The sequence below is a fragment of the Ochotona princeps genome, chromosome 32 (assembly GCF_030435755.1).
Source record: "Ochotona princeps isolate mOchPri1 chromosome 32, mOchPri1.hap1, whole genome shotgun sequence".
Taxonomy (NCBI): Eukaryota; Metazoa; Chordata; class Mammalia; order Lagomorpha; family Ochotonidae; genus Ochotona; species Ochotona princeps.
In genome coordinates, this window is record NC_080863.1 from 5,986,418 (window position 1) to 6,012,208 (window position 25,791).

At 51.3% G+C, this 25,791-nt stretch overlaps 1 protein-coding gene across 1 annotated transcript; it reads right to left on the minus strand.

The window, feature by feature from the left end:
* On the minus strand, positions 1-24,434 carry SLC18A1 (solute carrier family 18 member A1). Its single transcript, XM_004591461.2, has 17 exons — positions 24,305-24,434; positions 21,810-21,906; positions 17,570-17,806; positions 15,946-16,291; positions 14,731-14,789; positions 12,282-12,365; positions 10,682-10,774; positions 9,298-9,387; positions 9,014-9,057; positions 8,430-8,490; positions 8,193-8,288; positions 2,409-2,487; positions 2,049-2,100; positions 1,078-1,141; positions 809-928; positions 556-689; positions 1-154 (listed from the first exon to the last, which is right to left on the minus strand). Exons 3-17 carry the CDS (start codon positions 17,691-17,693, stop codon positions 56-58), a joined length of 1,545 nt encoding a protein of 514 aa, XP_004591518.2. The 5' UTR covers positions 17,694-17,806; positions 21,810-21,906; positions 24,305-24,434; the 3' UTR covers positions 1-55.
* Positions 24,435-25,791: the final 1,357 nt, after the last annotated feature.

Consider the following 25,791-nt stretch of genomic DNA (forward strand, 5'->3'; position numbering starts at 1 on the left):
GAGAAGCCAGGGTCATGGAGGTCCTTGGGGCTCAGGGTCCACCGTCTGCATGGAGCTACTCCTCACTGTCCTCTTCCCCCAGAGGAAGTGCGTTTTGGGGTCTCTGGGTGGTCCACATGTGCGTGTCCATAGGGCAGCCCCGGTCCAGGATGGCCTGCCAACGAGAGGCAAATGGAGATATCATTGCCAGCTAGAATGGCATCAGACCCTTCTAGCCACCGCTAAAACTGTAGATGGGGGACTGCTGCCCTGGGGTGCCTGTGCACCCCAACAGAGAACCCTAGAAGGATAATGGAAGATTCAGTGAATGAATGAGGCCAGGGGCTTTCTGCCCACTCAAGCCACACTTGGCTGGTAACCACAGCAACAATGATGTCTCTGCCTTCCCGCCCACCGCCTCCTCCCAGCTTCAATTCTCAATCTCCCATTTCCCAGGAAGGGAATTAGAAACCATGGCAAAGTGGACAGGCTCCCAACAGCGGGAGAAGGTAGTGAGAGAGAGCGCAGAAGCAAAAGGCCCCGATACGCTTCGTTCCCGGGTGGCCAGGCTCTTACCAGCTTCTCCTCCCTGGCCGGGGGGCTCCGCAGGCAGCAGCAGAGCGGGGCATAGGCGAGGTTGATGACCCCAATCAGGACCATGAGCCAAGGGAAACCTATGGCCCGCACGATGGCGCCCCCAGTGGACGGGCCTGGGAGGAACACATTTGGTGCCTCTGAGGCTCTCGTGCAGCAGGCTGATGCTGTGGGCAGCTGCCCCGGCAGTGGACGGGGCAGAGAGTGGAGCCTCCACCCCCCACCACATACATACCAACGGCAAAGCCCAAGCAAAAGGCCACGTCGGCGATGGCATACACACTCCCATACGCCGGGCTGTGGCGTAGGTCTACCAGCTGGCCCATGATGGGCATCAGCGACGAGTCCACCATGCCTGTGGGCACAGCCATTGCCATGCTGACGCTGCCAGACCAAGATTCTTCACGCTGCTGCTCCTGTGCCTGTCCGCCCCCACCCTCACCTGTTCTTGACCCAAAGCCAACCATCGGGGCTTCCCGCATTGCCTTAAGGGGTTCCTCTTACCTATGGCGAAGCCAAGCCCTGCGTTGGGGCCAATGAGACCAAAAATATTCAGAGCCAGAGGAACCTGTAAGGTGTAGGGAGAGAGGAAGCAAGCATGGGGACCCCAGATCCTAGGGAGGAGCAGGGTCCAAAGGGTGCGTTGTCATGGGGAGTCATGTCCAAAGTACGGGGAAATGTGCTCCATGCAGCATGCTCCGTCTCTGAACTTCCTCCCTCCTGCTGATGGAGACCAACTTCCACTTGCACCTTAAGACGGGAAAGCTCCTCCCGGCATCATTCAGGTGGAACGGCCCCTACCCAGCTCATGGGGACAGAGTGGAGGCTCCCCATCTCCCCTGCACCTGGGAGCAGGTGCACCTCTGCTCCCCGGGAGAAGGGCAGAGTGCAGAGGACAGCCTGGAGAGTTCCCAGGAAGGGGGCACCCAAGGTGGAAGGACCCTTCTCTCCCCACTTCTTCTACCTGGGCCATAAACTGACTGACGGGGACCTTCAGAGTGGCCTGGGAATGTCACTAACACACCCACCTCAACTGCCCGTGGAGTAGAGTCCAGCTACAGCTGACACAACTGGCTCTCCTCACCCTCATTCCCCTCAACGGGATTCACTGCTGGCGTCTCCCCCAAAGCTAAGTTTCTCCCCCTTTCAGAAGCGGACTTCGGGGAGGCGGGTGGGGAGGCCTTAATCCATTGTGGCCTAATGGATTCAGCCACTGCCTGTGAGTCAGCATCCCATATGGGCACTGGTTCGAGTCCTGGCAGCTCCACTTCTGATTAAGCTCTCTGCTAACACATCTAGCAAAGCAACAGAGGATGACCCAAGAGCCTGAGCCCCTGCACTCCTGTGAGAGACCTGGGAGAAGCTCCCGACTCCTGGCATTGGACCAGCCCAACATCTGCTTTTGCAGCCATTAGTGAAGAAAAGATTCTCTCTCGCTCTCTCTCTCTCTCTCCATGAGGCCTTATTGTACTTACACAAAGCAAACTGACTCCTACTACCACCATCCCAATCAAGGAGCACAGCCACCTATGGAGAGACAGACAAAAGTAAAAAAGCAGTGTTCATGAGACTGGTCCCTGTACCTCCTGGCCCGCCCCGACACACGGGCCAGTGTCCACCCCAAATCAGGCAGTGATTAGGAGACTGGTCCCCTGTACCTCCTGGCCCACCCTGACACACGGGCCAGTGTCCACCCCCACCCTCCTCCCAGTGGGTGATTCTGAATCAGTCTGCACTGATGTTCTTAAGCTTCCGGTCTCCTTCTGACCCTCAGAGGGCTCTCCATCTTACATCACTGTCCTTCTCCCCAGATTCCTCCATCCCAGGCTACGTACCGACCCATCTTGTTGGCCAACACGCCAAAGAGGTTGGTGCCAATGAGGTAGGACACGCTGGCAGGCAGGAAAGCCAGACCTGTGAAAGGACGCAAACACCCTTGCACCTTAGGACATGGCAAATCTACCCCAATATTGTCCCTCATCTCCTAGAGAGGGGGGAGCCTGCTTGTGTTGTCTCCAGGATCCCCCAAACCACTTGGCTTTATGGTTCGGGGATTCGTGTGCAAATCCAGGACAAAGGGTGTGAACTGGGGGCATGCACCCCTGCTTATGGTCTGAGAAAGCAATGGAGGAGGCGCCAAGGCCCTGGGCCCCGGCATGACGTGGCAGACCTGGAAGAAAGCTCCTGGCTCCTGGCTTCAAATAGGCCCATCTCTATCTGCTGCAGCCATTCGGGGATGAAAGGTCCCTCTGTCTCCTCCTCTGTCTGTGTAACTCCTTTTTTTTAAAAGGACATGCATGTGTAAGTATTTAGTACATCGAAGCCATGAGACAGGTGTTACAGAAGTGTGGGCTTCTCAAATCAGAGATCAGCCACTCGTTAGATCCGTGACATTGGACAATATCCTCAACTCTCCCAGAGTCTCAATCATTCGTTACTTTTCGAGGACTTTTACTATGTGCCACATAATGCTGGCAGCAAGAGCAGTGTGGAAAAGAAATGCAAAGCCTGAGGTTTGAAATGCTTCCAAGATCAAAGGAGGGGTCCACCACAATAGCCTAGTGGCTAAATCCCTCCCCCCCCCCCCGTTGCACACACCAAGACCCCATATGAGCGGCGGTTCACACCCTGGCTGCTCCACTTCCCACCCAGCTCTCTGCTTGTGACCCGAGAAAGCAGTCGAAGATGGCCCAAAGCCTTGGGACCCTGCACATACATGGGAGACCCAGAAGAAGCTCCTGGCTCCTGGCTTCAGATCAGATCAGCTCTGGTCATTGCGGCCACTTATGGAGTGTACCAGCGGATGGAAGATCTTTCTGTCTTTCCTTCTCTTTGTAAATCTAATTTTCCAATAAAAACAATAAATAAATCTTTTAAAAAGAAAAGATCAAGTCAGGCTGTTGGGTATGCGCATCAAGTGCTCCAAGGGAGAAGTCAGCTCTGCAGGATACAATCATGGGATTATTCGTTTACACGGTTCTTGAGCCGAGGCAATGGAGGAGATGGATGGTGAGGAAGCAGACAGGGCAGAGCAGGGTTCAGCCTCTGCCGAACCCCAACAGCAAGCCCAACGGCAGACAGGGTTCCTGAAGGAGCAGGATGCAAGCTGAGCCAGGAAGGGCAGGAGGACAGAAGCCGATTGAGGGAAGCAGAAAGGCCTGAGGCCAACGGGCAATGGAGCTGCAACACAGACCCAGAGGCATGGCCAGTGATAACCGGCTGACTTGAAATAGAGATTTCAGAGGTCATGTAATGAATGAGGAATGTCAAGGTCAAGGTTCACCACAGGATCCAGCATTGTAGTTCAGCTGCCACCTTCAATGATGCTACCCGTATGGGCGCCGGTTCAAGTCCCAGCTGCTCTGTTTCTGACCCAACCTCCTACTAACACACCTGGGAGAAGTAGAAGATAGCCCAAGTACCTGGGCCCTGCTATCCATGTCGGAGAGCTGGGTGGATTTCTCGGTTCCCGGTGTCAGCCTGGCCCAGTCCCGGATGCTGCAGTCATTTGTGGAATGAACCAGCAGCTGGGAGATCTCTCCTCCAAACCCTCCCATAGCTTAGGCCTTTCAAATACAGAAATACAATCCTTTTCTAACAAAGCAGATATGAAGAAGGTATACCTAGGATTGTCCAAGAATAACAGCAAAGGCAGTAGTAAGCGTTGCCAGGGAGCAGGTGAAGGCAGAGGCTGAGATGTTGACAAGGCTGGCCAACCGGACGCCGAGGCCGCCAGGAACGGTCAAGGGAGAGTGGATGAGGATGATGAAAGCGCAGGCGGCTCAGAGGTGGCCGCGAGAAGAGCAGCGCGGGTGGCAGGCTCCAACGACACCCTCTTCGTGTCAGGCCTTCGAGGCAGAACGGAGAAGAAACAGTCCCACTACAGCCACGGTGGGCAAGTCCTAAAAGACCCCAGGCTTCCTGTAAGAGGGAACCAGGGAACTGGGCTCCTGGTGGCACCTCCCATCTTGGCGAGGGCACCCAGACACAGGAAGTGTCCGAGAAGAATGTTTGGGAAGGCAGTGTGAGCCATCAGGAGGTTTCTGAAACAAGGGGACAGAGTCCCCAGCAGGTGGAGCAGCTGTGGGTTTAAATGAGATTGCAGGTGCCAAGCGCTTCGCACAGTGCCCTGTGACCCTAGGGCCTGAACTGTCAACATCATAACCAGTGAGTGACAGCAGCAGCTTCCTCCAGTACCAGCTGTCCTCGTCACTCCATACCACCCGTGTGGCAGCCTGGGTGGCTCAGGCACAAGGAAGGGGGCTGCCGGGAACGCGTGGTGCTGGTCTCCTCCAGTCTCTTGCGCCCCGGCTACCCTGCTCACTGTAGCTGGAAGCAACTCCATGGCCTTGGAGAAAACACCATGAAGCCCAATGAAGCCAACCATGCGCCAGTTCCTGGCGGGCGGAGTGTTTGCTTTTAATATTCTCTTCTATGGTGTGGAAGCAAAGCATGCCTCATTCTGTTTGCCTAACCCACTCGTCCAAGGCGACAATCTGCTCCAGACAATTCTCATTTGTTTGAATGTAATTGCTTTGAAGATGGGGAGGCCGTAATGAACTCAGCTGTTTATCTACGAGGCGGAAATGGGCACTGCCAGGAGGCCGAGGGGCCCCGTCCATCTCCTTGGCATCATTTGAAATGGTGCGGGACTGCCTGCACGTGGCTCTTCGATCCACCCCACTCGGGAGAGGAACGGGTGCTCAGACCGCGTGTGATGTGTCACAGCATCTCTTGGGGTGGCTGTGGGAGCGACAGCGACGCAAAGCTGTGACTGACAAAATGATTTCAGCAAAAATGATTCTGGAAACGGTTCATGCTAATTTTTCTTAATTAACTGAGCACGCTCCGTGCTCCAGGCACCGTGTCAACCCCTTTCAAACATACAAATCAGGGACTGGTGTTGTGGCATAGTGTGTAAAGCCACAGCCTGCTATACAGGCATCTCATATGGGCACAAGTTCCTTTCCTGGCATCTCCCACTTTCTATCCAGCTCCCTGCTAATGTGCCTGGGAACGCAGCAGAGGATGACTGGGACATGAACTGGCACCCATATGGGATCCTAAGGTGTGCTAGGCAATGATTTAGCCACTAGGATATCAAGCTGGGCCCAAAAATAAACCTTAAAAAAAAAAATGCAGGGCCTGGTGCAGTAGCCTAGCGGCTGAAGTCCTCGCCTTGAACACACCAGAATCCCATATGGGTGCCGGATGTAATCCCGGTGGCCCTGCTTCCCATCCAGCTCCCTGCCTGTGGCCTGGGAAAGCAGTCAAGGACGGCCCAAAGCCTTGGGACCCTGCACCCACGTGTGAGACCCAAAAGAAGCTCCTGGCTCCTAACTTCAGATCAGCTCAGCTCTGGCTGTTGCGGTCACTTGGGCAGTGAATCATTGGATGGAAGATCTTCCTTTCTGTCTCTACTCCTCTCTCTATATCTGACTTTGCAATAAAAATAAATCTTAAAACAAACCAAAAAAAAAAAAAAAAAAACCTAAGAAGAAGGAGTGCCCCTGGGTCAGGATTCAGCCTGCGTGTCTGACCAGTGCACACACGGCTCCGGACTCTCACGGCCCAGGGCTCAGTCACAGACCCCCAGCGACCCCAGAGGCAGCCCAGCCTCCCCTGCAGCTCCCAACAACAGCTTTATTCCAGGCCCAGTCCGCCCCACCTGTAACACACAGGGCCTGCCCAAGCGCTTTTGCTGCAAGCTCTCTGAGCGATTCTGAGCTCAGCGCAGAGGACCCTGGAAGTCAGCCCTCGCACATGCGGGCAGAGCACTGAGCCAAGTTACCAAGGATGGCAGGTCACCGACAACCAAGTAACTGGTGACTGGCCTATTGGGGAGGGGCCGCTCCGCTGCACCTGCTCACAGGCCAGAGCCTCAGGGCAAGGGCTGGGCCATCTGTTCGGAACAGGGCGGGACAAGGCTAACTCAATTACTTGCCATGGACAGAGGCAGGTGCCGTCTAAAAGCAAAATTCAATTTGGGGCTAGGAGTGCAGCTGGAAGGCTGGCTAGCACTGTCCTCTAAAAGGGAAAAACCCCACATTGCTTTTTATTGCTGCTTCAGGTCCTTATCAGGGGCTCCTCCTGCAGCACCTGAGCCATTTGCACACAGTCCTTCCTGGAAAGGGCTGGGGCTGCCTCTCTGAGTTCAGACTGGTCTCACAATCTTCCCCAGGGCCCACAGCATCCCCTGGAGACAGATCCTAGCCGCTTCTCTATGGGACAGCATGCCACACACTCCTGGAGCAGCCTGCTAAGAGGTACAAAGACAAAAAGGGTAATCTCAGGTCTGCGGAGATGAAGAACCCTCGGGTGATGATGGTCGTGCATATTAATATTGTCCCAGAGGTCTCCAAACAGTGCACACACCAAAAAACATAAGATGAACTGTGGGTGGGCGTCAAGAGTTGTCTTTTAATTCCACTTTCCCACAAACTTTTTGAAGTCCCTTGTGGGTGATACAAAGTATTTCTACACTTTCTGTCACTTACTCCACCCATTTCCCTTTGAACCAAATCATATTCTTTAAAAAAAAAAAATCGTGTGTGGGAGTCGGAGCTGTTGGTATAGTGCGTTAAGCCTCTACCTGTGGCACCCAGCATTCCATATAGGTGCTGGTTCCTGCTCCACTTCCAATCCAGCTCCCTGCTTATGGCCCAGGAAAGCAGCAGAGGGTGGCTCAAGCGCTTGGGCACGAGCACGCACACGGGAGAGCTGGAGGAAGCTCCTGGCTCCCAGCTTGGTTCAGCTCAGCTCCAGGCATTGCAGCCACTTGGGGAGTAAACCAGTGGGTGGAAGGCAGATCTCTCTCCCCTCTCTCTTTGTACCTCTGCCTTTCAAAAGTAAAATAAATCTTTTTAAAAAATCATCTTTTCTGTTTATTTGAGAGAGAGAGAGAGAGAGAGAACGCATGTTCAAAGGCAGACACACGGAGCTTCCACTGCTTCACCCTCAAAACTTCACACTGGCCAAGGCTGAGAGCCAGAAACTCAATCTAGCCCACCCTGGGGGGCAGGAGCCCACCTAACCGAGCCATTGCGCTTCCCATGGTCCACGCTGGCATAAAGCCAGAGCCTGGAGCTTGGAGTTCAACCTACACATCTCATATGGAACAGCTGTCTTCACTGCCAGGCCAACTACCTATTCCAGAACCACACAGCATTTTGGTGCCTGCTTGAAAGACAAAAAAAAAAAAAAAAAAAAAAAAAAAAGAAGAAGAAGAAGAAAATTTAAAATTTTTTAAAAATAAGGCTTAACATGTTTAACAGGTGACTTGCCCAAGTTTGCACAGACACTCAATGTGAGGGCAACACTGACCTAGGTCTTTTAATAGAAAACGTCTCATTCCACTGCATGTCCTCTCGTAGGTCCCTCTGCAACCCTGCCCACCTGCTCCTTCTCCCGCTGACTCACTAGGGGGACAGTCCGTCTCCCCATGCCCTCCCTGGGCTGGATTTACAGGTGCACGCCTGGGAAGCAATCATACAGAGAAATATATTTTGTCCCTCTGCCGTGGGTGAGCTCAATGACCTGTGTACCAGACAGAGAGAGAGAGAGAGAGAGAGAGAGAGAGAGAGCCCACGGCTCGTGCCCGGCAGGGACCGGCTGCTTACCCAGCTGCCACTCAGGGGAACACATGGTCTGCATCATCCAGATGGGCAATGTGGGTTCCAGCATGGCCACGCCCATGTTGGCAAAGCAGATGGAGCCTGCAGGGGGAGGGGAGGGGAGAGAAGGAGGGGAGGAAGCAAAACACTCCCGTGAGCAAGTGCGGCTGCCAGAAGCCCCACCGCGCCCCACTCGGTCCCTCTGGCTCTCCTGGCCCCCAAAGGAGGCTCTGGCCAACTCACCCGCAGCTACTAGGATGTAAGGGTCTCGGAGAAGCGTGAGGAGCGGAGTCCCCTTGGCACTCTGAGAACACAGACACCTTCTGTTGGTACACTGAGCCCATGCCCCCTCCAGCATTCAGGGACCCTGTGAGCATGGAGCAGGACCCAGGAGGCGACAGCTGTGGGCTCCTTTCCACCAGAAAGCACCAGAAATCTGAGTCCAGGGAGATTCCAGAGTGAGCTGGGGCACATATTGGGACCTGGCACTTGATGGTGGAGAATTAGCCAAATGAGCCATTGCATGGGCCCTGGCAATGGATCTTAGAGCTCTATTGCTCCTAAATCTACTTATCTTTAAATTCTGCTGGCCCCCACCTTATTGGAGCATGCCCAATGGGTGTGCTCCATGAGGCTTCTTTGAGCTTTCCTAGGCCCGTTCCTGCATTTGTCTCTGACAGCGAGCCAAACGCTCTTGTCATCTGCCATGCTACTCCAGCTGGAAGGCAGCTGTAACTCCAGGCCTACCGCGCTCACTTCCCCTGACTCTGTCCCCCTGCACCTTTCCTCTGTACCTCGACCAGCCGTAGATCTTGGTGCCTACTCACCTCGGGGGAGACTCTGGAAGGATGCAGGATGCACAGCTGAAGAGCTGAGGATGAGAGAGAGAGCCTTCAGTCTGTCCCCTGCTGAGTGGAGGCTGCGGCCACAGCCACGTAGGAGTGTGCCTTCCTGAGCCGCCTCCTTCCTCCCTAGGATGGGGCAGTCACAGAGCCAACCAGACAGATCCACCCACACCCACCCAGCAGTAGTCCAAACTGACATGCGCAGCTTGATGCCCCCAAAGCCTCTCCAGGGGACCCTGCTGGTGACACTGCTGATGACCCTGTACCTCCATTCAGAAGCGCCAGCAGGGCCAGGACGAGGAAGGGAGCTGACTTCCCAACGAACTCATACATCACACTTCCAAAGGGAGCCCCCGCTGGAAGACAAAGCGGTACATGCGTCCCAAAGGTGAGGACCCCTCCCAGTCTCATGGACATCCCCCACGCTTCTCTCAAGAGGCCCAGTCCACAAAAGGGGACTCAGAGATGGACAAGACCAGCTGGCTGTCCCTCATCCAGAAACCCACTTTCCAGCAGGAAATGTGTCTGTGTAGGGACAGGGAAGGAGCAGGGGAACAGGACCATCAGAATACAGTGTAAACTTCAGCAGCAAACATGGCAGGTGCAAGAAGCCTTGGTGTGCCCATGAGGCTATGGGAATCAGAAAGTGTTGGTAGCCCCATGAGCTTTGCACTTGGCAAAGAAGCATGAGTGGGCACAGAGAGGTCGGGTTGAGCTTCCGGAGGGCAAGGATCTAAGGAGGAGAAAGTGGGGGGCTTGGGGAGGGAGTGGAGGTGGAGTGAAGTTGAGGGCCCCTTACCAAGATGAGGCATCTACACTTAGCTTCCCAGGACAGGGGGAACCCCGCTACCTTTGGGTTTCAGGAGCATCCTCTCAAGGAAGAAGAAAAGAACACACCGTGCAAGCACAGAAGGCCAGTGGCAACGGTCCAGCCCAAGAGGGATGAGGAGCTACCTGGATCCAGCAGCCAGAGAGGACAGCGCTGGCTGGCTCATTAGGGAATCACCTCCATGATAGAGGAAGGGCTCAAGGCACGCCGGTGATTCTGGTAGGTGGTTTGGATGGGTGGGCTCCCACTCTCCCTCTCCCACGTCCTCCTCCCCAACAGTGGGCAAGAGGACACACAGGCTAGGCAAGAGACTCCAAGCTGAACCTCAGAGTGTCAAGGCCTCAGGGAGGGGAGTGCCAGACACAAAGGGTACACTCCCCACTCTGATATCACCCAGCTGTGTGACCTTGGGCGACCGTTACCCTTTATCATGGGGCACTCATTCCCTGCTCTGCAGGGTGAAGAAGAGAGGTTGTCTTAACGGAATTGAGTAGAATGGGGCAGAGGGCTTTTCTTATTAAAAAAAAAAAAAGCATGCGCGGTGGAAGTGGAAGCGAAAGTGAGGTCAGCAGTGACCATGAACTTGGGAACAGCCTGGGTTTAGGGACCTTCCTAGAACCCTTCTGGGCTGCTCAGCAACTCAAAGACAAAGCAATATCATATTTCTTGAGCTGTGTTTTTGAAGGAGTGACATGGGCCAGGGAGGGGAAGAGAAACATTCATATTGCATAGCCTTGGGACCGCCTGCCTCCCAGAGCTGCCTTCAAGAAGGTCGGCAGTTCCTACCCTTCGACACCTGTTTCCAAGCAGGTGCACCTTACCTAGCACTCCCAAAGCCAGGCCACCCAGGGCGATCCCCATGACTTGTCCTCTCTCATGGTCATCAGTGTAAACACTGGCCAGCATACCAAGTCCTAAGTAACAAGGACAGAAGGAGTTGACAAACGGGAAGGAGTATGCCATCTGCCTCTCTCACAGTGCTTGGTCCCTGCCCTAATACAGCTTCAGTGACAATCTTGGCTATAGTTTGAGTATTTTGGATAGTGGCGCTTACCAAATTTTGACATGGTATATTGCAAACTCTGCCCTGTGTGGTTCCCCAAACCCGAACATGGCTTACTTCTGTTCAGAATAGCATTGGGGGTGCAATGGTTTCTGGGAAAAGCAACAAGGGCTGTTAGCATCCAATTGTACCACGTTTCCTAATGTTTGATCACTGTCCAGCACATTTCCCTAGCGGAGGGGATCATGGAAGAACACCACAGACACACAGAATGCTCAGGGGGTGCCCAGGGAAGAGCATAAAAATGCCCAGCTCCTGGGACACATGGCACCTGCACTCCATGGCCACCTATCGTGTAGGATGGCCTCCAATAGCCACGTCATAGGGTTACATGACATACTGCAGCTGGTCATTAGTTCTGAATTGTATTGGCATCTCTGGAAGTATTCATTTACCAATCCTGAGGCCAGCATTGTGGTTGCAGCAGGCTAAGCCACTGCCTGCATCACCAGCATCCCACATGGGCCCTAGTTTGAGTCCCGGCTGCTCCATTTCTAGTCCAGTTTCCTGCTAATGTACCCGGGAAGGCAGGGAGGTTGGCCCAAGGGCTTGGACCCCTGCCACCTGTCAGGGAGAACCCACATGGAGTTCCTGGCTCATGACTGATCCAGCTGTTGCAGCCATTGGGAGAGTGAACCAGCAAATGGAAGACCAGTCTCTCTGTCTCTGTCTCTCTCTCTCTTTCTTATTATTTATTTATTCATTTATCTTTGTCTTTATTTGAACTGTAGATTTATAGAGAGTAGGAAACATAAAGAGAGGTCGTCCATCCTCTGGTTCATTCCTCCAAATGGTGACAATGGCCAGAGCTGAACTGAAGCCAGAAGCCAGGAGCCTCTTCCAGGTCTCCCTTGTGGGTGGAGGGCCCCAAGGACTTGGGCTGTCCCTCTCTGATCTTCCAGGCTATCAGTAGAGAGCTGGATCAGAAGTGAAGCATTAGGCCATAAGTCGGCTCCCATACAGGATGCTGGCACCATAGAGAGAAGGATTAGCCTGTTGAGCCACAGCACTGGCCCTCCATCTTTCAAAATAAATAAATAAATAAATAAATAAATGTTTTTAAAATGAACCTAAAAGAAATGCTCCTATAAAACATTAAGAAAGGGACATAGAAAGGGCCATGGAGGGACAACAGCCAAGAGCTTGGTCAACTTCAAGTGGAGCACGGGCATGTTCCTGGCTGAGTGTGATCAGAGGAAGTGACGTCAGGGCTAGGGATTCACAGTTCCCACCACCATCCTCGACAGCAACACTACAATTACCTCCCTTCTGAACCACAATTTCTACCTTAATGTCTCCAGGGAAATCTTACAGCGTCTAAGGTAGCCACAGTACCAGCTGGGGGATATCAGCATTACCCGCAACAGATGAAAATGAAGATCCAAGGCCTTGAAGAGTCCGGGCCACCAACAGCAAGGCGTAGGTGCCAGAGAACGCAAACACTGGGCACAGGGAAACACAAGAATGTTCCAGTGAGTCGGTCGTCCTGGCCTCCCCCGCCACAACAAGGCGGAGATGAGTCACGAGGCCTGATGGCTGCTCCCTGCTCGGGGAACTGTCTTTCTCACCTCCCACTCTCGATCACGACAGCTTTTGGATTGGCCAGAAGACTGAAAACGCACACAAGTATTAAGTGAGTCATCACACAGTGGACGGAAAGCTGGACCTCTGTGTCCTCCGGCGCCAGGAAACTGTCCCACAGGCACACATGAGACATTGCACTCTGGCAATGTGATGAGAACTGATGGTACTAACGTCACTACTCCAGGACCGTGGGGTAAGTGGCTAAGCCATGGCCCACAACACTGGCATCCCCTGTGGGCACTGGTTCAAATCCTGGCTGATCCACTTCCAGTTCAGCTCCCTGCAAATACAGCAAAGGATGGCCCAAGTGCTTGGATACGTATTCTATTGACATGGAAGCTCTGCTCTTGAATCCTCCACGTGCAATACCCAGATCAGGGCTTGGTCATTAATGGTTATCTGAATTATCTGGAATAGAGTAGGTCCTGGGTGGACAGTAACATCTCCCATCCAATCAGACCCTTCCCCTGACTTCTATCAGAAGATCTTCTAATCCAACCAAGTCCGTGCCAACAAAGCCCAGCTCTGGCAGACTCTGTGGTGGGTGCAAAATACAGAACATCCAGTCCACACTCTTTGAAGAGCTTCTATCTCCCGGAAATTAATATGCTTGGCAACAGAGAACCAAAGAGGCCTAAGCTATCCAAACCTAAATCACAGGGTGTGCTGGGCAGGGTGGTAGGTCCAGACATGCGTCACCTCTGACTCCAGGGAAAAATGCCTCCCGCAGTGTGCTGAGTCAGGAGAGGGTTAAGCCCTTCGCCCACTCATTACAGGTGTCCCTGGTGATGTGGCTCCTCTGCCTCCATCTTGTCCCACACCTCAGCTCCTTCTGCTCTCCCAGACACGCACGGGCCAGGTCTCGCCCTTTCTGACTGCCAGCGACCTTGTTCAGGCCTTCAGCTGCCCATCTGATCTAACTCCACTGTGTCCTTGAGGTATGCAGTGGCCCATTCATCTCCACCTTCCCAGGAACTGCCTTGTTCTAAAATGGAAAGTGTCCAGTGCTGGGAGAAGACCTAGGTTCCAGGCAAACCAGGACGGCCAGTCACCTGCTGTACTTCAGCGGATTAGAGCAACTTGCTTTGGGTGCTACCATTTAGCTACTCATTGGGTTAAAAGACGGTTCTCAGCCAGAGTGCTTAAAGGGTAGTGTAGTACTGAAACAGGAAACAAGAAGAGGAGAGGAGAGGGGAGGGGAGGGGAAAGAAGGGGAGGAGAGGGGGAGGAGAGGAAAAGAGAAGAGAAGAGAGGGGAGGAGAGGAGAGGAGGGGAGAGGAGGAGAGGAGAGAGGTGAAGCGGCGAGAGGAGGGGAGAAGGATGGAGGGGAGAGAAGGGGCACAGGAGATGGGAGGGGGAGAAAGGAAGGAGGAGGAGGAGTGAGGAAAGGAAAGAGAGAGAGGAGGAGAGAGGAGGGAAGGAGAAGAGAGCAGGGGTGAGGAAAGGAGATGAGAGGAAGGCAGAGGAGGGAGAGGTGGGGTAAGGAGGGTAGAGCAGAGGAGGAGAGGGAAGAGAAAGACCGGGAAACAGAAAGGGGAGGGTTGAGCTTCTAGAATGTTCACGGAACACGGCTAGCTTGAATTTCCTCATTTTCTTGGACTCAGTTTACAGACAAATGTGAATTTCCCATGTGAGGCTCTGCCAGCCCAGCGTGCAGCAGGGTCCTGTTAAACATTGTCTTGGTCAGAGCCAAGCCCCATGCTGGGCAGATTAAACTTTGACAGGAGGGGAACGGGCAAGCAGCTAAATGGCAGAAGGGCAGGAAGAAGGTACTGCTGCTGGGACAGAGAACCAGCAAAGACAGCAGTGACCTAGACAGCCCCTCCACGCCCTTAACACACTCCTCTTCCTTCTGATACTCAGGATCCATTTCTCAACTTTCTTATCTCCCTTTTTGTTGTGATCCCACCTCCATTTTATTAGGAACATTCTGCCAACACTCAGTAGCCTGCGGGTCTTGTTCTTGCCGTTTTATTAAATTTACTTTCCTAACCTTTAAAAGTGCTTTGCTGGAGGACAGTGGACTTTTTGGAGTTTTTTTTTCCAGGTTCTGTGATCCAAATTCCATTTCTTTTATTAATTTTACCCTTGACCTTTTGCGCATCCAAATTATGGAATCTCCGCCCAAAGATGAGAGGCGTGGTGCTAAGCTGGCTTCTGGTATTACCGATGGAGGTACGTCCCCACACACAGGACGAAAAAAAGAGAAAGCCCAGTACTTACTAACTGTGGAGAGAAACATGATCACAAAGCCAGCAAACATGGGAATGTGATAGCCAATCCTGGAAGAGAATTACACAACACGAAGATGCAACCTCAACTGGCATTCACACACCTGGACGACATTTTACAATGTGAGTGGCAGCTGAAACAAAGCACCAAGTCTGAATCTGTGATCAAGTATGTCCAGGACACGCAATAGAGACCAGTAGATCAACAACCATGTGTATGAACCCATAGACTGTGCCCGGATTTTCCCTTCCAGAATGGGTGGTGTAGTTAGAGAGTATATCCCAAACGCAGCCAAAAGGGGCCAGTGCTCTAGAATGCAAGGAGACCACCCCACGCACACCCTCAGCCCATTCAGGTCATGTTCCAGAGTACTGACAGAACATGTCTTCATGTTGCTGGGAGCTGGTGCTGTGGCATAGCCTCTGCCTGTGATGCCAGCATCCCACACGCATGCTAGTTCAAGTCCAGGCTGCTCCACTTCCAATCCAGCTCCCTGCTAATGTATCTGGGAAAGCAGCAAAAGATGGCTCAAGTGCCTGTGCTCCCTGCATCCACGTAGGAGACCAAGAAAAAGCTCTTGGCTCCTGGCTTCAGATCAGATCAGCTCCAGCCATTGCAGCTGTTTGGGGAGTGCACCAGCAGATAGAAGATCTCTCTCTCTCTCTCACCACACTCTGCTGACTGCCAGCGATGTGGCCCACATGTGACGTCAGCTTCTCAACTCAGAGCACCAGCTGGAGTCCTGGCTACTCCATTTCCAATCCAGCTCCCTATTAATGCACCTGGCAAAGCAGCAGCGGACGGCCTGAGTAACTGAGCACTTCTCACCTATGTGGGAGGCCAGATGGAGTTCGGGCTTAACCCTGGACCAAACCTGGTGTTGCAGCTATTTGGGGAGTAAACCAACAGATGGTAAATCTTCGCATGTGTGTGTGTCCCTGTCTGTGTGTCACACTGCCTTTCAAATAAATAAAGTTTAAAAAAAAGCATCATATTGTTCACTGGCTCTTCTTGCTGCCAAATATTCATCATATCACTAAGAAAATATGTAAATAGTCACACATCAGTGTTACGTTACTCTGGGGGTACTTGCCTTTCTTAGGATCCAGCCACCTCCCCAGTAACTACCCTTGGGACTCCTCAGCCTGATGCACTTTTCCCAACCCCCACAGCAGCCTGCACAGGACCACATGCCTCCTGACATACCTGTTGGTGAGCGGACCCACGAATGGATTGACCAAAAGTTGCATCAGCGCCTTCGATGCAAACAGAATCCCAACTCGGACATTTTCTTCTTCCAGGAACTCCGTGCCTTGCCAACAGCTGCTGTTGTGAGCCGAGGACACAGGGATGGGAGCCGGGCTGGTGACAGCAGTGCCATCTGTCCACACCATCGTCCAAGGTACGCTCCCTTCAAGAGCCACGGTGGAATTGTTGAAGAAAGAGAAGGTGGTGGAAATGGTGGGAGTGGAGCGAGCCCGGCTAGGGGGCGGGGAGGTAGAGTTGACCCCTTGGAACTCCACGGCATACAGGAAGGTGGGCACAATGGGCACTGAAAGACAAGGGGGACATGGGACAATGGCTGGGTGCACTCATTCCTTGCCACGGCCAGGTTCAAGTGTGCCCATGCCAGGTGCACCCAAGGTGAAGCCTTTTATCAGACTGTACCTGCTGCCATGCTTCTGGCACTCAAAGCACCGAGACTACGTTGATGGAGCAATTGCTCACGATTGTCCCTAGCTGCCGTAAGTGCCACTCTTCCGGCTGGCTCTACTTATCAGAGCTGACATACTGATTTGTGAACTTGCACAGGGAACACCAACAACAAAAGTCTGCCTCTCGCAGCAGGGCAGGCAGTGTAGGGCCAGGAGTACCTCTGCCCTGTGGGCACGTGTTCATGATGGCCCTTGGCAAGTCTTTCAACACACCTGACCATGGCATAGTAGGTTAAGCCTCTGCCTATAGAGCCAGCATTCCACAAGGGCGACAGTTCCAGTCCTGGCTGTTCCCCGTAGACCCAGCTCCCTGCTTATGACCTGGCAAAGCAGCAGGGGATAGCCTGAGTCCTTTGGACCCTGCAACCTGGTGGGAGACCCAAAAGAAGCTTCAGGTTCCTGGCTTCAGCCTGGCCTAGCTCCAGCTGTTGCAGCCATTTGGGGAGTGAAGATGGAAGGGGTGTGTGTGTGTGTGTGTATTTTTCCTTCTTTCTATAAACCTGCCTTTCAAATAAAAATAAATCTTAAAGGTGGGGGGCATCCTGGAATGTGTTGTTCTTAGGGATTAAAGATGAGACTTACATGAATGTAAGTTCACCTAATGATGAAAATTGGGTGAAATGGACTAGGGACATATGTCAGCAAGAGCCTTACATAAAAGCATGTGCTTCATCCAGGAGAGGGAACAGGTGCATGCCTGTTGGTGCGCGGGCAGAACTTCACGTCACAGTGCAAGGAAAGGCGGGCTCTGGAGGAAGCAGCCACAGAGTGGCAGACTGGCCGGGGACAGCTCTGATGTTGTTCAACAACCGGGATTGGGGAAGCAAGACTGCGAAGGGATTTCCTGGGGAAGGCAGTGTGGGGAGAGGCCCTTTCTTGATCTAGAGCATCCTTCCTGTCTAACCAAATGCTCTCTGGCTTCCTTTTCTTGTTACCTTTCGTAGCCATCGGTTCAGTTGCAAACTCCATTTCCTGCCTATATTCGGAATCCCCAGCCACTTCTGAGGGCCAACCCTCTCAGCGCTCGCTGCTAAGATGGAGCCGGCTGCAGCATGCTGCCCACGGGGACCCATGGCTGGCGAGAGCCCTCAGCACTGAGAACTTCCGGCACGTACCCACCACGGTAAGAAGCATGTTGTCCAGCAGCAGGGCCACAAACACCACCACCAGCACCAGCCGCCGGGATGCCCTCTCGTCCCCGAGCAGCCTCTGGGGTGCGCCCAGAACAGCACGGAGCATAGTGAGGGAGGGGCTGTGGATGTCTTCCCCACTGGCTTCCTGGGAGAGTTTTGTGGCAGATACTCGTCTTCTGCAGCCGTACTGAGGCTCTAAGAAGAGTTGGGTGAGATTCACTAGTAAAATGGCAAAAACAAAACACAGAAGGGATGACAAGTGATGAGCTTGAGCTTGGAAGCTGTTTTTATGCTTGAGTCGGTTTGCCCTTTACATGAGGGTGAGGCAAAAATAAATAAAATAGAATCAAAAGAAGTGTCTCTATAATAAAATCCACCAGGGTGTTGGCTTGGTGACATAGCAGGCTAAGCCTCCACCTGCAGTATTGGCATCTCATATTGATACAGGTTCGAGTTCCAGCTGCTACACTCTTGATCTAGTTTATGACCTGGGAAAGCAGTTGGACCCCGGACTCAAAACTCCAATTGTGGGGCAAATCACAGAATCTATGGTCCAACCATGGAGCACATATATCAGAACTGGGCCTCCTCCGTTGCTGAAGCCTGTGTAGTGGACAGCATGCCCGGACGCACAGGGTGGACATGGCAGCTCACTGAGGCCTGCAGAGGGCTTCTAGTGCCATGCAGAGGATGGAGGGCAGAACACACTGGACAACTCTCCTGGCCAAGTTTGACAGCAAGGATCTGGGTGAGTGGAGACTCTGAGGTGGACTAAGCCCGCCAACGGACCTTGGAAAGGATTTCCTCAACCTTGGAGAAATGATATCAACAGCTTCTCAGAACTATCAAAACCGCTTGAGCAATACCCTAAGAAAATCTCCGTATTAGGGACCCTAGGGTGACACTGAGTGGCCACTTCCATCCACAGGTACTCATGCAGTTAAGCTATTAGGAGCAGCCCTCTCTCTTCCTCTCTCCCTTCCCCCACATACATGAATTACAACCCTAGTATCACTTTTCCACATTGAAAATAAAAACTTTAATTTACATTCTCAAAAGAAAGGAAAGGAATGGGCAATGGATATGAACAGATAATTTTCAAAAGAAGAAAGACAATTGCACAAAAGATGCATGAAAAAAAAATACAGCATTGAGAGCCTTCAGGGAGGCACAGATAAAAACCATAGTGAGATTAGAATGTCTATCATTCAAAAAACAAAAACAAAAACAAAAACAAACAAGGGAGGATTGGGGAAACAGAGCCTAATACATGGTCGGTGGGAATACACACTGGTGTAACTGCTCTGGAGAGTCCTCAGAAAATTAAAACACAGATCTACCATTTGACCCAGCTATCCCACTGCTGGGAATTATCCAAAAAAAATAAAGTCAGCATACAAAGGGACACGTGCCCCCTGACGTTTATAGCAGTCCAATTCACATTAGCAAAGATAGAATCAACTTAAAGTTACATGAGCTGATGATGAATAGAGAAATATGGCATATATGTATATATAATGTATATATATATTCACACATTATTTATCACAGAGAAATATTAGTCAAAACAAAAGCAAGAAATCCCCACATTTGCAACTGTTAAGTGAATTAAGTAAAAAAAAAAAAAGATAAATCCCAGAGCCTGGCATGGTGGCCTAGTGGTTAAAGTCCTCGCCTGGAATATTCCAGGATTCCATATGGGCGCCGATTTGCATCTCGGCGGCCTTGCTTTCCATCCAGCTCCCTGCTTGTGGCCTGGGGAAGCAGCTGAGGATGGCCCAAAGCCTTGGGATTCTGCACTCACGTGGGAGACCTGGAGAAAGCTCCTGGCTCCTGGCTTCGGATTGGCTCAGCTCTGGCTGTTGTGGCCACTTGGGGAGTGAACCCATGTGCATAAGATCTTTGTCTCTCCTCTGTGAAATCTGCCTTTCCAATAAGAATAAAATAAATCATTTTTTAAATTCTTGAAATCCACACATTGCTTTTGTACAATATGTAATTTTTTGTAACTTTCAAAATAGATGTTTTGTTGGGGCCAGTACTGAGGTTAAACTGTGGCCTGCAGTGCCAGCACCCCCAGTGGCCATCCAATCCAGTCCTGGCTGCTCCATTTCTGATCCAGCTCCGTATTAATGCACCTTGGAAAGTAGGGGAAGATGGCCCCAGTGCTCAGGCCCCTGTCACCCACATGGACAGCCAGGATGCGATTCCTGGCTCCTGGCTTCAGCCTGCCCCAGCCCTGACGGTTGAGGACATTTGCGGAGTGAACCAGCAGGTGGGAGGTGGAAAATCTCTCCCTCTGTCTCTCTGTCTTTCAGAGACACAAATCTTCATAGAGAAAGAGAGACAGAGAGTTAGCTTTTTAAAATTCTTATTTACTTATTTGAGAAAGACTCACACACCTGACCGGATCTGGGCAGAAGCTAACGCCAAAAGCTGGGGGCTCAATTCAGGTCTCCCCTGGGGGTGGCAGACACCTAACCATGTGAGCCATTAGCACCGCCTCCCAGGGGTCTGCATTAGCAGGATGCTGGAATTAGGATCTGCAGCCAGGGATAGAACCCAGGTACTGCAACACTGGGATCGTGGGCATACTTAACAGGAGACCAAATGCCTGCCCCATCTGCAAACTGCTTGAAGACCCTTGAGACGCACAATTTTCAAAAATGTTTTGTAGCCCAATAAGCTTAACCGTTTGTTCCATTTTCCATAGACATCATGCAGTGTCTTGGTGCTCTCAATAACTCTACTGCTTCTCAAGATGCCTTGCACATAAGCTTTGCTGCCCAGCTGTCTCTGTTTTTAATTACACCAAGCACATCAAGCAGGATCTAAAGATTACCTGTGCAGGGATATTTCCCGATCATCAGATGTTTACCTATCACCTTGAAACTCATGCTGTAGCTGAGTCGCCTACCCGCTCATTTACTACATCTTCGCTAAATCTCCTCTTCTTAAATATGGAGTGACTGTTAAAAAGTAACCTTAGCTGCCACACACACAGACACACACACACACACACACACACACACATGTCCACATATAACCACATATAAGCCAGAACTTCTCGGGTGACACAGGTAGCACTTACACTACCCACAGAAAAACATTTGCCTGAATCAAACCTCCCAACGGCTCAGGGGCTTCCCATCCTGGGTCCTACACTTAGCAAGGCGCTGGGATGAAACGCCCAGGCTTTGTAACATGTGGCTGCCACTTTCCCCAGCTACAGCCCTCCTGGGAGAGATAAGTTACGCCATGTCCACAAAATACTAACTTCATCGTCTGTTTTCTATTTCAGACTCCATATTGCTAGTTGGCATTAAGCCAGACTTAGGGAAGAATTTAATTCTCTTCTTCTGTGCGGTACCAACCATCCCCGTACCATTTACAAAGACTGCTGCCACAAAATGATCAAATCTCCCAAACTGACACCCTTTGGTTTTGCGACTCCGCTAATGATCACAGATACAGCCAAAGATAGAGGTTCATTCACAATTCACAGTTGAATGATTTTATAACAAAAAATAAACATGTTAAAAATTGAGTCTCAAGTCATTACAGCAACTTAGAAAATACTCTCGAGGAAATATTAACTAAAAAGTACATTAGGCTCTACCTACATCCTGAGCTCCGTTGTCTTAAAGCTAAACCAATGCTGTGTATGCTTTTAAAAGACTACGCCCAACGTTCCTTTTTTATATAACCAATGACTCAAAAGTATCTTCTTTTTACACTCCTTTAACTTCAGATATTCTATCATAAACTTCTTTTATGATGTAAAAAGTCAATAATTCCACTTGGGTACAACAGCCAATGTCAAAGTTTGGAAGGGGCCAGCGTCCTAAGCTGAGCCCACAGCTGGGAGACCGACGTCCTCCATGACCCGGTCCCTGGGGAAACACATCCCCAGACACATCTGAGCTAGAACATGCAACATTGATGTAAGACTGTTCATTCCTCTGTGCAAAAAAAAAATAATTAAAAAGGCTATCCAAATTGAATCAGGACACCTAATGATGACAATAAGAGAGACTAAAAGAAAGCCAAGCTAGACTGGAGGTGGGAAAGAGAATGAAGTTGTACAGGGAGCAACTCAACAAAGCAAAAAACAAACCAAACTGGGAAATTGCCAACAAGTCAGTAGCAAACCTCCTGGGTGACATTCTCTGATGAGAAACATTGCAAAGAAGGAGTACAGAGAGAGAAAAAACCACCTTACCTGGCAGCCTCCTGTCCTTGGTGAGAGGCTCGGGCTGCTGGGAAGCCTGGAGAACTCTGCTCTCTGGAAGTGGACGTGCTGACGGATTTATTGCCACCTGGTCTCGGAGGATGCCGTGTGGTGTGTGCCCTTTGTCCATGGAACTAATTGGAAACCCCAACAGGTTTCATTCAACCCCTCAGCTCCCTACGTCAAAGGCAGGGAGGCAGGGCTGGGGCAGACAGAGATGAGGAGATACTATCCCAGGCAAATCGGTACTGGCCTGCACGGTTATTTTTTTTTCCCCTACCTCGGGGCTTATCTGTCACCGCTCTCATTAACCCTTGATGGATCTGAACACAGACTGACAGTCAAGATGGAACCAGAATGCAGTCCCTGCCCCTCTCCACAAAGAGGTGCCAGGTACAGCAGCTGCTGGTGGAAAGGAATGGATCTCAGAGCATTTGCAGAGGATAAGGGCGAAGGGGACTCTACCCTTGGGTTTCAAGCCCTGGCGTGTGTAAGGGTGTGTGCGGGGTTGGGCGTTGCCTCCCCGCATCCTGACACCACCTCTCAGGACCTCTATTATTCTGCCCTTAGAGATGTTGGTGAGACAGAGAGCATGAACAATTTGCAAAAAAGAAAACATGCACCCCATATCCTAGCATCTTGAGTCAAGTCCCGTCTCTACATTCATGGCTGGCCTGGGAGGCAGGAAAAAGCTGCCAGGGTTCCTGCGTCCCTATCACCTAGGTGAGAGACCCAAGTTTTGGGCTCCTGGCTTCCATGTGCCTGTTGTGGGCATTCGGGGAGTGAACTAGCGATTAGAAGATCTCTCTCACTCTTTCTGCTTTCAAATATACAATGAAAAAGGAGACATTTTTAAAGTCTACAGTAGCTCTCCCTGGGTGGAAACGAAGCTATTGGCAGGGGATGCAGGGATCCACCCTCTCTTCTCTCCCAGGGGCACGAGCGGGAACCTGGACCATAAGGTGGAGCGGTCAGCACACGAACAGGTGTCCCAGATGGGATGCCAGTATTGCAAGTAGCAGTTTCAGCTGCTTCCCCACAGTGCCAATCCAAGGAAAAGCTAGAAACATCTTAGATGTGCAACCGTGGAAGAACATTTGACAGCAAAATGATGGACTTATGACTGTTGCTGAAGAACTATACTATTGTAATCATGTAGGAAAAAAACAGTGAGGAGGAGGGGAGAAGGGAGAAATCCCTGAGCCTATGAAACTATCTCATGAAAAAGAAATTTTTTAAAAAAAAGAAAAATATTTAAGTACATAAGACTGAAGGACTTTCATGTTACTGCTAAAACAGATTTTTTAAAAAAAAAGACGAATTTACAGGGGGTTGGCATGTGGCACAGCAGGCTAAGCCTGTACCTGCAGTTTCAGTATCCCATATGGGCACCACTTTGAGTCACGGCTTCTCCACTTCTGATTCAGCTCCCTGCTAATGGCCCGGGAAAGCAGTGGAAGATGGCGCAAGTCCTTATGTCCCTGCACCCACGTAGGAGACTCAGAAGAAGCTCCTGGCAGACAGATCCAGGTCCAGCCATTGTGTCATTTAGGGAGTGAACAGCAGATGGAAGATCTCTCTCTTTCTCTGTAACTGCTATTCAAATGAAGTAAATGTAAAAGGAAACGCTTATGTAGCACAGATAGATATCATGCTAGAAAAATATATACAGAGATACTACACGAGGAGATAAAAATCCTTACACAGTTTCAAATTAACTTGCGGCATCCTAGCATATTAGTCTGTCTTCTGTTACTATAACAAATTGCTGGAGGCTGGGAACTCCGTAAGGAAAATGGGTTCACTGGGCTTATAGCTCTGGAGGTTCCAGGACGTAGCACTGGCATTGATCCAGGAGGCAACCTCGTGGTGGACGGTGTTGCAGTGGTAGGAAAGGGGACAACAGAGAGAGCCTGCCTGTGAACCAGAGCACTGGGACAAATCAGCACCAACCCCTTCCCAGCACATCACCACACTGAGAACTGAGCTGCACACAAATGGGCCTCTGGGGAGACAAACTCCAACCATGTCCAGACCAAGCAACAGTCCCAAGGTGGAAGCAAAGTGGGTGCTCAGGAATGCAAGCATGCGCGGACGACACAGCATGAGCTATGCAGAGCAGGATGCAGCTGTGGCACACGCCACAGGGAGGGATCCAAGTGCCAGCCCCCAAAGTGCAAGTGACTGGGCTACTCCTCTTACAACAAGGTACCCAGAGTAGTTACATCATAGAGACTGCACAGGCATCCAAAGACTGAAGGGTGGGATATTGGGGAAGTGAGTGTGGCTTTCAAATGAATTCTTTTTAAATGTATTCGTTTGAGGGCCTGGCACAGTAGCCTAGCAGCTAAAGTCCTCAACTTGCATGTGCTGGGATCCCATATGGGCACCAGTTCTAATCCCGGCGGCCCCGCTCCCCAGCTAGCTCCCTGCTTGTGGCCTGGGAAAGCAGTTGAAGACAGCCCAAAGGCTTTGGGATTCTACACCTTTGTGGAAGACCTGGAAGAGGCTCCCAGCTCCTGGCTTCGGATCAGTTCAGCTCCAGCCGTTGCAGCCACTTGGGGAGTGAGTCAGTGGACGGAGGATCTTCCTCTGTTTCTCTTCCTCTCTGTATATCTGACTTTGCAAGAAAATAAATGAATAAATAAATAAATGTATTTTTTTGAGAGGCCAAAAAAGAGCGTTCTCCATTTATTAGTTCATTCCCCACAAATGACCTGCCACCGGGACTGAAGCTCAAAGCTGGGGACTCCATCCAAACGTCCCTGCGTGGGGGCAGAAATCCAATCACCTGAGCCAGGAGCCCTCCCTCCCAAGGCATGTGTGAGCAGGAAACTGGGCTTGGGAGCACAGCACGATCGTGTCAGGAGCATCTTAACATCTTAACCCCAGGAGGGGTTTTTGAACACAGAGTTCTGGTCCTACAACACAGAAAACTTCTAGAGCTTGTTGGCCCACCACTACCGACTGTGCACTTGGGGAGTGGCTAGATGGAAACTCTAATGCTAAGAGGATGTGGCCTACAAGTAAACTTAAAAATACATATATATGAATGTCACAATGATAGAGTTATGAGTTTATATGGAGTGGTACTATTACAGCAGATTTTTAAATTTCACAGCTAAATAATAATAGAAAAAAAATTCACGAAGAAGCATCATCAGTAACAAGTGACTGCTGAGAGGAGGCATTTAGCCTAGCACCTAAGCTGCCCCACAACCCATTTTGGAGTGCCTAGGCTTGAGTCCTCGGTCTGGCTTCCCGTGAATGTAGATCCTGTTGAACAGGAAGGTAACACCTCAGGTGGCTGAGTCCCTGTCTCGTGTGGGAGATCCGGTTCACCCCTCGCTGTGACAGACATCTGATGAGCAAGCCAGCGCACGGGACTTGCACTCTGTCTTCTCTGTCTCTGCCTCCACCTATCTTGGTCTCTCTACTTCGCAACTTACAAAAAGGATTCCTTCTCCAGTAAGGGTTCCGTGTCTAAGCAGATAAACTGATGGGCTATGAGCCCTGGCGGAGGACAAGAATTTCCAGCCACAGGAGGCTCCGGGGAGCTCCCCAGGAGACTCCTCGCTCTCTGGTTCTGCTGTCTCCAATGAACGCGACTGACACACAGCCCCTCAGCACACACAGCTCTCCCCGCAGATCAAACCCCATAACCAATGCCACGTACCCCGCCTGGGACTGCGATGACCACGGCCAGGGGACTGGGACTCAGCTCTGGAGGGTGCTTTTGTTCCCTATGCTTCCTGTTTTCCTCGCTGATCAAATATTGAACAGGCGGTTCCCACTTCCTCTTGACATGGAGCGTCCGTTGGTGTTTCTGTGGGGCTCTTTGGTTCTCCAGCAAGCTCAAAAGTCATGGGTGTAGGCGAAAAATACCTGGGAGGAAAAACACCCAGGAGAAAAACTTGATGATGGCCCAGATGTCAGAGAAAGTTCAAGGAAAATGGCACTGAAAGATGTTTGG